Source organism: Trachemys scripta, chromosome 6 (assembly GCF_013100865.1).
Source record: "Trachemys scripta elegans isolate TJP31775 chromosome 6, CAS_Tse_1.0, whole genome shotgun sequence".
In the NCBI taxonomy this organism is placed as follows: Eukaryota; Metazoa; Chordata; order Testudines; family Emydidae; genus Trachemys; species Trachemys scripta.
In genome coordinates this window covers 115,545,521-115,560,009 of record NC_048303.1, presented here as the reverse complement: position 1 = coordinate 115,560,009, position 14,489 = coordinate 115,545,521, and the positions used below count along the sequence as shown (strand labels likewise).

The window sequence follows — 14,489 nt, the reverse complement described above, 5'->3', positions numbered from 1 at the left end:
CACACCCACTGGCTTGTACCCACCGCCTCTGGGCTCCCCTACCCACACCCACTGGCTTGTACCCACCGCCTCTGGGCTCCCCTACCCACACCCACTGGCTTGTACCCACCGCCTCTGGGCTCCCCTACCCACACCCACTGGCTTGTGCCCACCGCCTCTGGGCTCCCCTACCCACACCCACTGTCTTGTACCTACCTCCTGTGGGGCTCCCCTATGCACACCCACTCTCTTGAGCCCAGAGGTGGTGGGTACCCCCATGCACACCCACCCACTGTCTTGTACCTACCCCCTATGGGGCTCCCCCATGCACACCCACTGTCTTGTGCCTACTCCCTATGGAGCTCCTCCATGCACACCCACTGTCTTGTGCCTACCCCCTATGGAGCCCCTCTATGGGCTCCCCTGTACCTACCCCCTATGGGCTCCCCTATGCACACCTACCCTTCCTTATACCCATGTCCTCTTGGCCCCTCTATACCCCCCCCCCCCCCCCAACTCTCCAATGCACACCCACTCCTCCTATACTTATCCCTTCTGGGGTCTCCTAAACATTCCTACCCCTTCATATGTATCCTATAGATTCTTCCCTCAATATACACACTCTTCCAGTCCCTCTTATATATACCTCCTACTCAAACGTAGACACTTTCCCCTCAATAAAAATCCTCCCACACACCCTATACATAGCCCCTACTCAACCCTATAGAAACCTCATTGATACACCACCTCCCTTGATATACAACCTCATACCCATCTCTATTCAGTCGTGTGTCGTCCCCCACAACCTCCTTACAGACTGCATAGGTTGTCGTATACATGTTCCATATATATATATGCTCCACATGGATGCTTGTTATTCATGCTCCTCATAAACCAAACAACTACCGGTATACACTTGTATACACACCGCATGGCTCGCTTTAATTTGCATAATACTCTATATGGTCATGATGACTTATACAAATGTTGGCAAAGTACAAAAGAGACTCTCCCTCCTGTATTTTTCAGGCATTCATTTCTGGCAGTGTCTCCTTTACACAAAATTGTGGTAATAAGAAATAAAACTACTTCCAAACTTTTGATCACGACTCTTAACTATAATTACTCCTCCGCCCCCAGAGCATTTCTAATGTGAACATTGCTTGTTCAACTTGCTGTGGTTATTTGTGAGAGTTTAAGTGGTGGAGAGGATGAGGTCCGATAATAGAACCCCCTCCAAGCTAGTGAAGATACAGGCTGGTGGTATTGTAATAACAATATTCAGCTGCTGTCTTCAACCATAGATCTTAATGCACTTAGCCCCTTACTTGGGTAATAAACAACAGTCATCATCAGGGTAAGAGTAATTCTGTTTTTGTACCAAAATATTTTTGCAGTATCAGGCAAAACTTCATTTCAGTTACTTATTTTTAAAAAAACATAATTCCCTTTTAATTATTTTTTTAGGAGAGGGCGTGGGATGAAGGAACTTCTGAAATAGCTTAGAAATATTTAAAAAAGACTGTATATTTATCTGGCTCTGCCTATATGTTACATAGGGTTATCAAAATAAATAACCCCCAAAGTTTGGCAGGGATATAAACCTTCATGCTTCATGGCCTAAGACAGCTTCTAGCCAAGGAAGTTAGGAAGAAATTCCTCCCCTGCCCCCCCTCCCCGCCCCCCGCATGAAATAATTCTAGAATTGCTCACTTTAGGGTTTCTTGCATCTTTTTTTTTTTTTTTTTTTTGAAGCATCTGGTACTGGGCACTGCTTGAGACAGGATTCTAGATGGGATGGACCACTGCTTTGATCTAGTATGGCAGTACCTATTAATATTATCTCCCCACTTCCACAAAAAGCAGCAGGCAACAGTTTTCAGGTGGTTTCCCTACAAGTAAAAGGATGTTGTTTTTTAAAACAAAGTTACAGATATTTATTTAGGTTAAAGAGACGTAATTTTTCTCCTTCGCTCCCTTGTTTCCAAGTCATTTTCTTTCTATTGGCTCCTTTAGTAGGACTTTAACTCTCAGCTGTGAAAGAATGTAGGTGACTTTCTGATTTGATGTTTATAATTTTGAATTGGTTGTGCTGCCACTACATACTTCTGATTCCATTGTCTTTTTCTTTGTTTTAGAAGAAAAATAATAGTTGTGTGCTAACATTTTTCTGTATTGAATTTTTTCCATTTGTAGCAAAGATGTTTTTGGTAACCACAGTTCCTTTTGGAACTTACTCCTGCATGAAGGATAGCTGAGGTTACTAGGATTCCTAAACAAAAATTTTATGTTATTTGTATGAGCAAATTCTCAGCATTGACTGTAATACTAATGCCAAGCTTTTAATGGAATGATTGTTCTACTGAAGATAAAACAAAAACACCTGTGCTACACTGTTCACGTGATACAGACAGTTGAGAAATGTACAGTGGGGTGGCCAGATTTCCCCTTCCAGAAGAAAATGGTCTTAGATAAATTAACCTAGGGATATTTGAATTGGAGGAGTTGTGACATTGACCATAAAGTAAAGGATTTATTTCAAGACAATGAAAATCTACATAGAGGCCATCTGCTATGTGTAATCATGTATTACAATATAGGGCCAAAATCAGGCCTGGTGTAAATTTTCCTAATTCCATCAAGAGCATGTCCTTTCATCTGGTCTATACTTAGCCCATTTTTACATTTTTTAGGGTGTAGTGGCTGTTCCAGTTTTTCAGTTTGCCTGATCTATGACTTTTGAACAGACTGGACTCTGGGGTTTCAGTACAGACCGTTGAAAAGCCTCAGCGGTTTTTAAAGTGTGATGAGAGCTGTGTTACTGATTTCCATTACTTTAAAACCATGTTCCAAGTCCTTGTGAGGTTCTTCATGCCATATAGTAAAGTACACCTCTTTTCAGAGGTGGGCAATAAATGAACATCAGTAGATGTGTTTCAGTTTGTAATGTGTTTCATAGCAGTACTTCCTTGATTTTTTTTTTAAATATATATAGTGAACTGTTTATGTTTAGCCTTAAGACAGCTAATTATATATGTTCATGAGAGGTGGTCTCCTAATGATGTTCAAATGTATTGTATTGATCTCATTGTGTTCCAGATCTTTATGGTCTGGATCTAGCTCCTGCCGAAGCCAATGGGAATCTTCTTATTGACTTCAGTAGGGACTGGATTAAGTTTTGTATCTAGCTGCTTTTAATGGAGGTTATTGACTAGATTGAAGTGGAAAGGTGATTTTTTTTTTAGAGAGAGAGAATATATAGACATTGTAAGGGGTGAGCAAGTGATAAAACTTTATTATCTGATACAGAGAATGAGAAAATAAGCAGTTTTATCTAATGTGACAGAAAACTGAGGAAAAAACTCCCTGTTTCTTATCAGCAGATTGAGATATTGTGGGTTAGTTTTTGCTATAGCTGTTTCTAACTTAATTTAGTTTTCTAATGCACATTGGTTGCAAATGCACATTAACATGTTTTTGCTTCCCATGCTCATTTGGTTTAAAAAAAAAAACCTAAATAATTTATAAAGGCCGCATCTTAGAAGTAGGAATTTTGAGGTATTTCAAAAGAATTTAAAATGTTTTTGAAATGCACTGAGTAAAAAATAAAACACTGCAGCTGAAGAGGCACTTTTTGTATAGCATGATATGGCATTGTAGAAAACACGTGAAAAACTGGTTACATTTTTCATCCGCCTTCCTCTTGAGGCTATCTTTACATGTTTAGAAACTGTACTCAGCAATACACAGAAAACTTAATAAGAGATGTTATAATGTAATAACCTCGCGACCCCCTGAGGGGTCCCAACCCCCAGTTTGAGAACCTCTGCTGTAAGGGAATCAGTACTCGCTATGATCTCGGCCTTTCATGTAGTCAGTATAATCTGTTGCCTGTCAAAATGGCACTAAGTGGCCATTGAAGCGCCGTACTGGAAAGTTGGGAGGTACTGCCTAGATTAGAACACAACTAGAATTCAGAGGGGTTTGTCACAGTTGTGAGCGAAGATAGTTCTTTTGAGCGCCCCAGCTAATCCTGGGCAGTAGGTTTTCATGACAGCATGTACAGGAGACTCAGTCAGATCCCAGTGTATATGGTGGATAATATTAAACTGAAGTGCCTGGTATGAAGGTTCATCAAGTTATCATAGAAAATGTATTTTTAAAATTACCCAGCTGCATATGATATAGTCATACTGAATCATTGTCAGAAAGACCCTTCAGACTTGTGTGGGGCTCTAGAGAGTTGTGTGATGCCCTAGAGGTATTAGAGGTCTCATGAAGAATCTTGTCTAATTGATTTAGTATAGAACAGACTGGATGGTTTTCAGGAGCTGTTTTACATTTTTGCTTTACTGTAGTAAAGGAGCTTATGTCAGTATGATGTTCAGGCAAGTCAAACTCATGCTGAAGCTGTATAAAAGTCTTCATTATGGTATTGTTCAAAACATCACGCAGAATACAAATGCCATGATTTAGCTTACCCTTGCAAAACTGAAATAGAAATTTACTAAGCCTGGAAAAAATTACTCCTCTGTTCTGTACCATGATGATAGTGGGGAAAATAGTTTAATGACCTGTCAAAAGAAAATTACTTCTCCTGGGCAAGTAGCCCAGTAGAATTTTCGAATACTAGCCACTTATACCAGACAGTATAAACAGTAATATTATGAGGTGCTTCTGTAATACACACAATACATAAGAGATTAATAAAACGCTCTGGATCTTCAGAAGAAGCTTAAGCCACCGTGCAGCTAGAGGGGTCCAAGAGAGACTATTTGGAGTATTTTTCTGAGTTCATATTTTCTCCCTATTTATGGTCAAAGTGGTATCTGTGTGTTCAGGCAAATGAACTCCGCTAGTGAGGAGGTAGTGGACATGAGAAGCTTGCTTTAATGGCACTACAGGTTTAGTGAACATCCAGTGGCAGTGTGATCGGCATTGGCCCACCTACCCGCTAGGGGGCGGTGGGGAGCTATGAGGTCACTGGCCGGCCTGGGTCACGCCTCCGTCAGCGGGGAATTAGCGGCGGGGCGGCCGCCAGCCAGAGTCTGTAGCGCGCCCCTCAGGCAGGGGAGCGCCGGCAAAGGTCAGTAGCGCGCCCCTCAGGCAGGGGAGCGCCGGCAAAGGTCAGTAGCGCGCCCCTCAGGCAGGGGAGCGCCGGCAAAGGTCCCGGCGTGGCTCTGCCGGGTAGGGGAGCGCAGGCCCACCCTACACCACTGCGCTCCAGCCCAGGGCCCTGACAGTGGCAGAACGAGGGTCCCACCACTGGGTCAGCGGGGTCGTCCCGCTACATAGACTCACCACTGTGCAGCTCTGTCCCTGGGCTACTTCCTACCCGATTGCTCGCCCGAATCCCTCTGGTCCCGTGAGTGCGTCGGGGTAGTCCGCTGCTGGCAGCTCCGGCTCCCCCTCAGGCTCAGGCTCCTCCAGCTCCTCTGGGTACTCGGCTGCTGGCAGCTCCCGCTCCCCCTCCGACTCCTCCAGTTCCTCTGGGTACTCGGCAGCGGGCAGTCCTGGCAGCCCCAGTCCGTCCTCCAGGTGAGGTTTCCATGGGTCCAGGGCCTCCCCTGGTCTGGCAACAGGCTCTGAAGGGAGCAGCCCACGGTCTGTGTCTGCCTCCCTCCCTGGTGCTACCCTAACTGAGCTAAGGGCCCCGCCCTTTATACTTCCTGTTCCACCCCTCCCCTTCCGGGGGGTGGAGCAAGCTTGGGCTGGCCCCGCCCACTCAGGCTGAGGGAAAGGCCCTTTACCCTCAGGTTCGGAGGGCAGCCATCCTGGCCCCCTACAGGCAGACATTTACAAAATTTTTCTTAAATATTACATTTATCTCCAGACTTCTTTTCCTCATCCAGATCTATTCCGCCCCCCAACAATCTTCTATTCACTGAACTTTTTGAAACTTTGCACTTTTAGAGAAAGGTAAGGGATTGACTCTGTGTACACAAATTTGCAGAGGGACAGTAGGGTTGAGGTCTGTTATTTCTCACCTCTGTATGTTTGCTTGTTTATTTATTTATTTATTTAAAAACATTTTTTCTGTTAACAAGCATGGAGACAAATCCACAGTTTGAAAACTGCAAAACTAAGCATCTCTGATGGTATCTTCTAGACTGAGCACTGAGTCCCATTGGGTAGATAGAAAGATTAACATGAATATTCTATACAGAAGCCCCTGGAAATCCAAAGGATTGGGTCCCTAATCCATGAGCTATTGGAACTCATTTACAAAACTTTTCTTAAACATTACATGACAATATTGTCTCATACTATAAAATTAGAATTTATAATCCCTATTTCATGATGAGATATCTTTAAGCTATAATGTGTCTTAATTAAAACTATCTTTAGATAGGATTTTTCCTCAAAAAGCATTTTATCAAAAAAAACTGATTTAAATAAAAAAAATCCGATTTACATTTTTTTTAAATAATTGATTTTTATTCACCCTGCTTCAGAGAGAAAGGGGCTCCTTTCCCCACAGTCTCTGGTGACACTGCCCATCCGGTGAGGGAGTTTTCTCTCTGAGTGATGAACACGTGACATGACTGTTGTGTCTAGGCAAGTGACATATCCTGGAAGGCTACGAGATCTGGAGGTCCTTTTTGAGATGGACCCTGCGCTCCAGAGAGACTCTTTTGAAAGGCCTTCCTGGTGGAGCAGGCATGAGGCTGTACTCTGACCCCACGTTCCAAGAGTGAGGGCCCTTGGGAGACCATTGGCAATCAAGGAAGCATAAGGACAAGTCAGACTCTTAGTGCAAGACCTCCACAGAGGAGAGGTGAAGCTCTCCCTCCTGGGACCTTGCTGCAAGGCTTCAGAAGACTACCAGGCTGTTGAACATTAAAGGTGCCCCCAAAGCTTCAGAGAAGCTCCCTGAGCACTGAAGCCGGTACAAGGTGAGCAGACCCCACCATAAAGGAGGTCACCTACATCACAGCAGTGTCAATGTTAGCCTTTTGGTACTGAGGCAGGGAGCAGTCACTTTCTGAGGTGGTACCAGTAGGAGCCTCACTCCAGCACTGGCTGCCTTATTACCTCCGACTCCAGTGCCCGACAGCCTTTGTAGCATCACCTGGTATGCGCTACACCTCTTTGGATTATAGTACTGGCACTCTTTCGTCTGTTAGAGCCTTGGTCACTCTGGGGCTTCCTGCGCTCTGGTCAAGCCCTCTGAACGCTTACAGGGCGAGAATCACCCCTGTCAGAAAACTGCCTTCTCATTATCAGTTTTCTAAGACAGTAGTCAGTCTTCCCCAGGCGGGTCCCAGGACTCTGCATTCTCAGGGTCTCCAAAGGGGACTTGGAGTACCTACCCATGACCGAGGATGCAGGATGGCACAGGTTTGACCCAGTACTGATACCGATGATTCCCATTGATGTGGACCTCTGCACCCTGTGATTATGGCATGTGGAGCATGTGGCCTCTATGGGGGCTGCGGCTTTGTCATGGCCCAGCCCACAAGGCGCAGAATGATATATGCCAGGAAGGTGATATACACCTCTACTCGATATAACGCTGTCCTCGGGAGCCAAAAAATCTTACCACGTTATAGGTGAAACCGTGTTATGTTGAACTTGCTTTGATCCACCGGAGTACGCAGCCCTGCCCCCCCGGAGCACTGCTTTACTGCGTAATATCCAAATTCGTGTTGTATCGGGTCGTGTTATATCGAAGTAGAGGTGTAGTTAGTTTCTGAGTAAAGAAGAAATCTGCCACATCCTATTTGCATAATCAGATTGCCTCAAGGGGAAAGGAGGAGCGGGATAAATAGCTGGTGAATAAGATCAGGTGAATAAAATAAGTCTAGGAAAGAGGAATAAAATAATAAATTAGCCATTTTATAATATACGGGGCTTCAGTGTCGGTGGCAACAACATCGAAATGAGCAGATAGGAGGGACCAGATCCCGGTCATTGGATCTGAACTACCCAGCACTGGGGTCCTTGGTGGTGGTGGCGGCTAATGAGAGAACTCGGCAGGGCCACCAGAAGTTGACCTCAAAGGGCAAGGAGATTAAATGCCTTGCCTTGCTCAGCCAAAAGGCATATCTACGGTAAGCCTTCAGATGAGGTTCTCCAGCTATCAGGCAGGCCTAGTAAACTCTGACCACATCAACTGGAGTGTGGTAATAATTTATTGACAAGATACCACATGACTGCAGGGACAAGTTCCAGTTCCAGATGATCCTTGTGGAGGGGCGTGTGGTAGCTAGAACTGTGCAATCAGCAGCGCTGGATGCCACGGATATGGCTTCTGGGGCAATGGCAACAGCAATCTCCAAGCAGTGCTCCTCCTGGCTGGTCTCAGCAGCCATCACTAGAGAACTGCAGGCAACAATTGAAGACTTATCCTTTGAAGGCTGCTCACTCTTTCACGAGAGGAGACATGAGGCGATGAAGTCCCTGCAAGACTCTACATCCAGCCTCAGAACATTGGGGATGTATGCCAAAGCCTCCCAAAGGAGGCACTTCAGGTTCCACCCTTATCAGCGGCACCAACAGCCGTTCTCACATTTCACACAGCCCGAACCACCCAGCTGCAGGCAGAGATCCTCAGGGAGGAATCCCGCTACAGGATCTACTTCCCAGTCACACCACTCTGCATCGGTGTTGACCGGGCAGCAGGTTGGACATCGTGTCTGTGGACAGCACACCACTCTGCCTGTGATTCAAGACCTCCCCTCTATTTAGCAACCATCTGGCGCCTTCCAACAGGCCTGGTCTAGTATCACCTCAGACCACTGGGTCCTGGAGTGGTCCAGAGAGTTTAGACCATTGTGTTTCTCTTCCTTCCCGCTAACCATCCCTCCTCCACATCCCCATCCAGGGACTCTTCCCAAGAATTTGCTTTTACCGGAGATGCAGACCATCCTCCCTTTCAGTGCTATAGAGAACATTCCCTCTCAGTAGAGGATTCTATTCACCTTACTTTCTTAGCCCTAAGTAAACTGGCTTGAGTGTGGGGGAGGGGGCTTTGAACAATACTGGACCCCTATGAGAACTGAACATCTGTCAAGAAGCTCAGGTTCAAGTCAGTTTCCCTTGCATCCATCATTTCTCTCCTTGGATCAGAAAGCCTGGTATGCTGCTCTTGACCTCAAGGATATGTACTTCCACACTGCGATTCACCAGGCGCACAGGCACTGGTTACCTCCTCCACCTTCTGAAACAAAAAGTAATACAATTCTATGGATTAATTGTGTAACTTGACTGGTTTGTACAACTTGGTTTAAACGTGAAACTCATAAACATTATTAATTGGATTGTGCCAACTAGTCTCATTTAGCAATGTCTACATAATGCCATGTTCCTAGTGCTGTGATGTTCAGTTCATTTTCATTTCTCCCCGTTTTCTTAGTCTGGGCCGTTTATAATGGGCCAAAGTTTTGCTTCAAACCAGGGTATGATATGGGACTTGATTTCAATTCAAAGGAATCAATTTAAAGTTTCATCTATTTATTAAACTCTAAATGCTGCCTTCCCCGGGCACTGAGCTGATCCACAAACTAAATTTTTGGCATTTTTTTGTATTTATTTTCTTTAAGCTGCAACAAATAGTTCAGTCCCAGATGTCTGTGCCACTTGCCATGCTAACGCCATGTGTCAGCAAAAAGAAGGCAAAAACGTCTGCATCTGTAACTATGGATTTGTGGGTAATGGGAGGACTTATTGTCAAGGTAGGCTATGATTTATGAATGTGTGCAATTGCTAACAATCCATGGTCTGTTACTGCGCAGCAAGCCAGGGTATAAATCTACAATACTCTAGCCTGCCCCACACTAAGGCCTGGTCTACACTGGAGGGAGGATTGATCTAAGTTACGCAACTTCAGCTACGTGAATAACGTAGCTGAAGTCGAAGTACTTATATCTACTTACCGCGGTGTCTTCAATGTGGTAAGTTGACAGCTGACGCTCTCCCATCGATTCTGCCTGCTCCTCTCGCTCCGTTGGAGTACCAGAGTCGACGGGAGAGCGCTCGCCGGTTGATTTATTGTGTCTAGACTAGCCGCGATAAATCAACCCCCGTTGGATCGATCGCTGCTCGTCGATCCAATGGGTAATGTGGACATGCCCTAAGTGGCCGGGTGGACTCTGCTACAAGGCACTAAATGTTCTGCAGTGTACTTTGGCAAACTGCTGTGCAGTCAAAGTGCACTGGGAAACTTTCTGTGTTTGGCAGCATGGGCTACAAGGCCAGTTAATGTGCAGCAGGCTAAAGCGCTATAGGTTTAAACTCTGGGTTGCCAAACATGAACAAACAATGTAGACAAGTCCTTACCAAAATATCTGGTCCTGGATGATGACACCAAGTTCTTAGAATAAGACCTATGTTTATACCTGACAGTCGCTCCAAAACCAAAAATGCCGACAGATTCGTTTTTCAAATCTGTTAACAATGGCAGAGGATGGGGAACGTTGGGTTGGATTTCATCAATTGCATTTAAAAGAAGTGATGATTTGTAGCCAGTAAACTATCAAAACAAATACTGGTGATAGTGTGTTTACCTCGTTTTTTAAATTTTAAGACGTTTGACTTAGAGACTGTCAACTTAAACTTGATCCAAAATCTGTTTTGAAAAAAAAAATTTTTTTTCCACAAAACCTAAATGTTTACATGATTGTTTAAAAAAAAATATAATTTCAGTGGAAATTTAAAAACAAATATTCCCATTCATCATGAGCATCCCAATCATTACTTCACCGAGAACCAGAAAATGAAACTGACTATAAACAAAACTGAGATGGATTTTACAGATTTTTCCAGTTCTAATATTCATAGGTAGTGTTAATAACATATGTTATTTGTTTCCAATATATAATTATTAAGTTGGCATTGTTTCTTTAATATTTGCAGTGTTGTAGCTGCGTTGGTCCCAGGATGTTAGAGAGACAAGGTAGGTAGGATAATATCTTTTATTGGACCAACTTCTGCTGGTGAAGGAGACAAACTTTTGAGCCGTACAGACCTGAAGAAGAGCTCTGTGCAGCTCAAAAGCTTGTTTCTTTCCACAACAGAAGTTGGGCCAATAAAAGATATTACCTTGCCCATCTTTGCTCCCTTTTAATATTGTGTATCACACGTGGATGGAGCAGTAAGTGAACTGGTGACGTCCAGTGACAATGACGATAGCCTGTATTAGGACAACAGTTGCAAAATACTGTAGATGACAGGTGATTATTTACAGAGTTAACAAATTAGAAAAAAACATGGTCAGGAAAAGTCTGACTGCTTGACAATGACAGATTTGATTTGATTTGATTTTTAATCTCTGACGTGTTTTGAATATACCAACAGATAAAGATGAATGCCAGATTGGAGCGAGTAAGATCTGTGGCGAGCATACATCATGTCACAACACACATGGAAGTTTTTACTGCATTTGTCTTGAAGGATACCATCCCTCTAACAACAACAAGACATTTATCCCCAATGATGGCACGTATTGTACAGGTACATACAATATCTAGGCTCACATGCTAGGGATCTGGGACCTCATAATCTATTTTCTATGACAAACATGGCTGTTTCTTTGCAATCACATTAAGATTTTATTTTCGAAAGTACATAAAAGCAATTATTAGACACCTGCGCCTAAGGTACATCCCAAACTTGCAAACGCTTGCTACCGTATCTAGCTCTCATTACTGCAAGTTAGTCCCATTATGTTTTCTGCTGTCTTCCACTCATTCTTGTTTTGTTAATATGAATTATTGGTATAAAGCTCAGTTTGTACAAAAGCCTGGCTGGCAAAATGACACCAGAAATTAAGACAATAGGATAATATTCCTTCTTTCCACTTCCCTATTTTTCCTTGCATGTCAGTTTAATTTTTTGTTTACTGTGGAATATTCTCCTTCAGCTGAAGGTGTACTTCCATGGCACAATGACTGCTCAGGTTTAATTGATCAAAAATACAGATACTACTGGGTATTTCCTGGTCAGCATGAAGTAGACTGGAGACGATAATGTCTGTTTGCCATTTATTAACTAAAAACTGATAGTAAAGTTATAGATTTGTGTGTGTAAGGGCCCAATCTTCTATGGTGCTGAGGACCTCCTGGAAGTTGATAAGCCCCTACATCTCCCAGTGAGGCTAGCGGGAGTTGAGGGTGCTTTACACCTTCTAGGATACGCTTGGTACATTGCAGGATTGGGCTCTAAAAATAAAACCACTTAAAAAGATTGTAACGTTTGTTCTGGGTTTATAGATATAGATGAGTGCCAGCTGTCAGGTCTGTGTGGTGTCGGGGGACAATGTGTGAACACTGTTGGAAGCTACCACTGCTATTGTATGGAAGGATATAGACCAGAAAATGGAACAGAATTTCTTCATCCATCTGGAAATACTGTTTCGTGCAAAGGTGAGAGCCTATGGATGTTATTCATGCTAACAGATACAATCAGATCCGTCACGATATCACGGTTCCTGCACTGACCTACAGTTCTGAGTTTCCCAGGTTGTAGCCCTCTCTGTGTTACCTTTTTGTTTTTGCAAATTCAACATGTCTCATTGATGCTTGGATGATAAGGTTGACAATGGCTATAGAGCACTATAGGCTCTCACCAGTGGTTTGAGTGTGCAAGGTCGGTGAAGTGAAATATGCCAGGAAGGTGATATACACCTCTACCTCAATATAACGCTGTCCTCGGGAGCCAAAAAATCTTACCGTGTTATAGGTGAAACTGCGTTATATTGAACTTGCTTTGATCCACCGGAGTGTGTAGCTCTGCCCCCCCGGAGCACTGCTTTACTGCATTATATCTGAATTCGTGTTGTATCGGGTTGCGTTATATCGAGGTAGAGGTGTAGTTAGTTTCTGAGTAAAGAAGAAATCTGCCACATCCTATTTTCATAATCAGATTGCCTCAAGGGGAAAGGAAGAGCGGGATAAATAGCTGGTGAATAAGATCAGGTGAATAAAATAAGTCTAGGAAAGAGGAATAAAATAATAAATTAGCCATTTGATAACATACTGTGCTGTATGCAAGAATAAACGACTCTGGGTTTATTTGATTTCTTTTGGCCATAAAAAGAAATTAATCTGAACTTGAAATAAATACTTTGTCTTCCCTCTTCTTCTTTTCTCCAGTATCAATTAAAATTGCAGCTCCATATCTGAAGGAGACACAACACTCGCAATCCTCAATATAGCTGTCATGCACACATGTATCCAACGTGAAGTGAACAGCTAGTGATTATGGAACTAACTTGCCACTACCTAGTTCTTCCATTTACATAGTATTGCAACAATTTGGCAGCTAAGGATACATTTGTAGTATATTGAGTTAGGCTGAAATTTCCTACTTGAGAGTTTCAAGTTAAGCCCTTCAATAAGTTGCCTAATTTTCAGAGGTGCTGATCACCTGCATATCTCACTGACATCACTGGAACCCTGTCTGAATAACTTAAATAAATTAATTGACTATATAACTTTTTTTTTTAAAGCAGTATATATATTCCTCATATTCTAATAGTAGGTTTCAGAGTAGCAGCCGTGTTAGTCTGTATCCGCAAAAAGAACAGGAGTACTTGTGGCACCTTAGAGACTAACAAATTTATTAGAGCATAAGCTTTCGTGGGCTACTGCCCACTTCTTCGGCTGCATATAGAGTGGAACATATATTGAGGAGATATATATACACACATACAGAGAGCATGAACAGGTGGGAGTTGTCTTACCAACTCTGAGAGGCCAATTAAGTAAGAGAAAAAAATTTTTTTTTGAAGTGATAATCAAGCTAGCCCAGTACAGACAGTTATACAGGAGGTCAGATTCGATGATAGATTCAGTGTTTGTAATGGCTCAGCCATTTGGACACAAATCTGACATCAGGAATCATAATACTCAAAAACCAGTGGGAGAACACTTTAACCTGTCTGGCCATTCCATGACAGACCTGCGGGTGGCTATCTTACAACAGAAAAACTTCAAAAACAGACTCCAACGAGAGACTGCTGAGCTGGAATTGATATGCAAACTAGATACAGTCAACTCAGGATTGAATAAGGACTGGGAATGGCTGAGCCATTACAAACATTGAATCTATCTCCCCGTGTAAGTATTCTCACACTTCTTATCAAACTGTCTGTACTGGGCTAGCTTGATTATCACTTCAAAAAAATTTTTTTTCTCTTACTTAATTGGCCTCTCAGAGTTGGTAAGACAACTCCCACCTGTTCATGCTCTCTGTATGTGTGTATATATACCTCCTCAATATATGTTCCACTCTATATGCATCTGAAGAAGTGGGCAGTAGCCCACGAAAGCTTATGCTCTAATAAATTTGTTAGTCTCTAAGGTGCCACAAGTACTCCTGTTCTTTATTCTAACAGTAGACTCTCTCACAAGAAAGCAGGGTCACTCAGAAGACTGTAACAAAGAAATATAACCATTACAGGCAGGTTGGGCCACTGAGCTTTCATTGAAGGGCATGTCATTTAACTTCAGCCTTTCTACAATAAAGTTTCCACCCTTAACAAATGCTGTTTCCTCTGTCACATGCCT

The 14,489-nt window shown here is 43.2% G+C and overlaps 1 protein-coding gene across 1 annotated transcript in view; it reads left to right on the top strand.

Moving 5' to 3' along the window:
* The window catches only part of SUSD1 (sushi domain containing 1), a 92,425-nt gene that overhangs the window by 5,203 nt on the left and 72,733 nt on the right, over positions 1-14,489 (top strand). Inside the window, exons 2-4 of the mRNA XM_034774362.1 lie at positions 9,525-9,656; positions 11,278-11,433; positions 12,192-12,344. Of these exons, the coding sequence (XP_034630253.1) occupies positions 9,525-9,656; positions 11,278-11,433; positions 12,192-12,344 (441 nt within the window). The remainder of the gene's footprint in view (positions 1-9,524; positions 9,657-11,277; positions 11,434-12,191; positions 12,345-14,489) is intronic.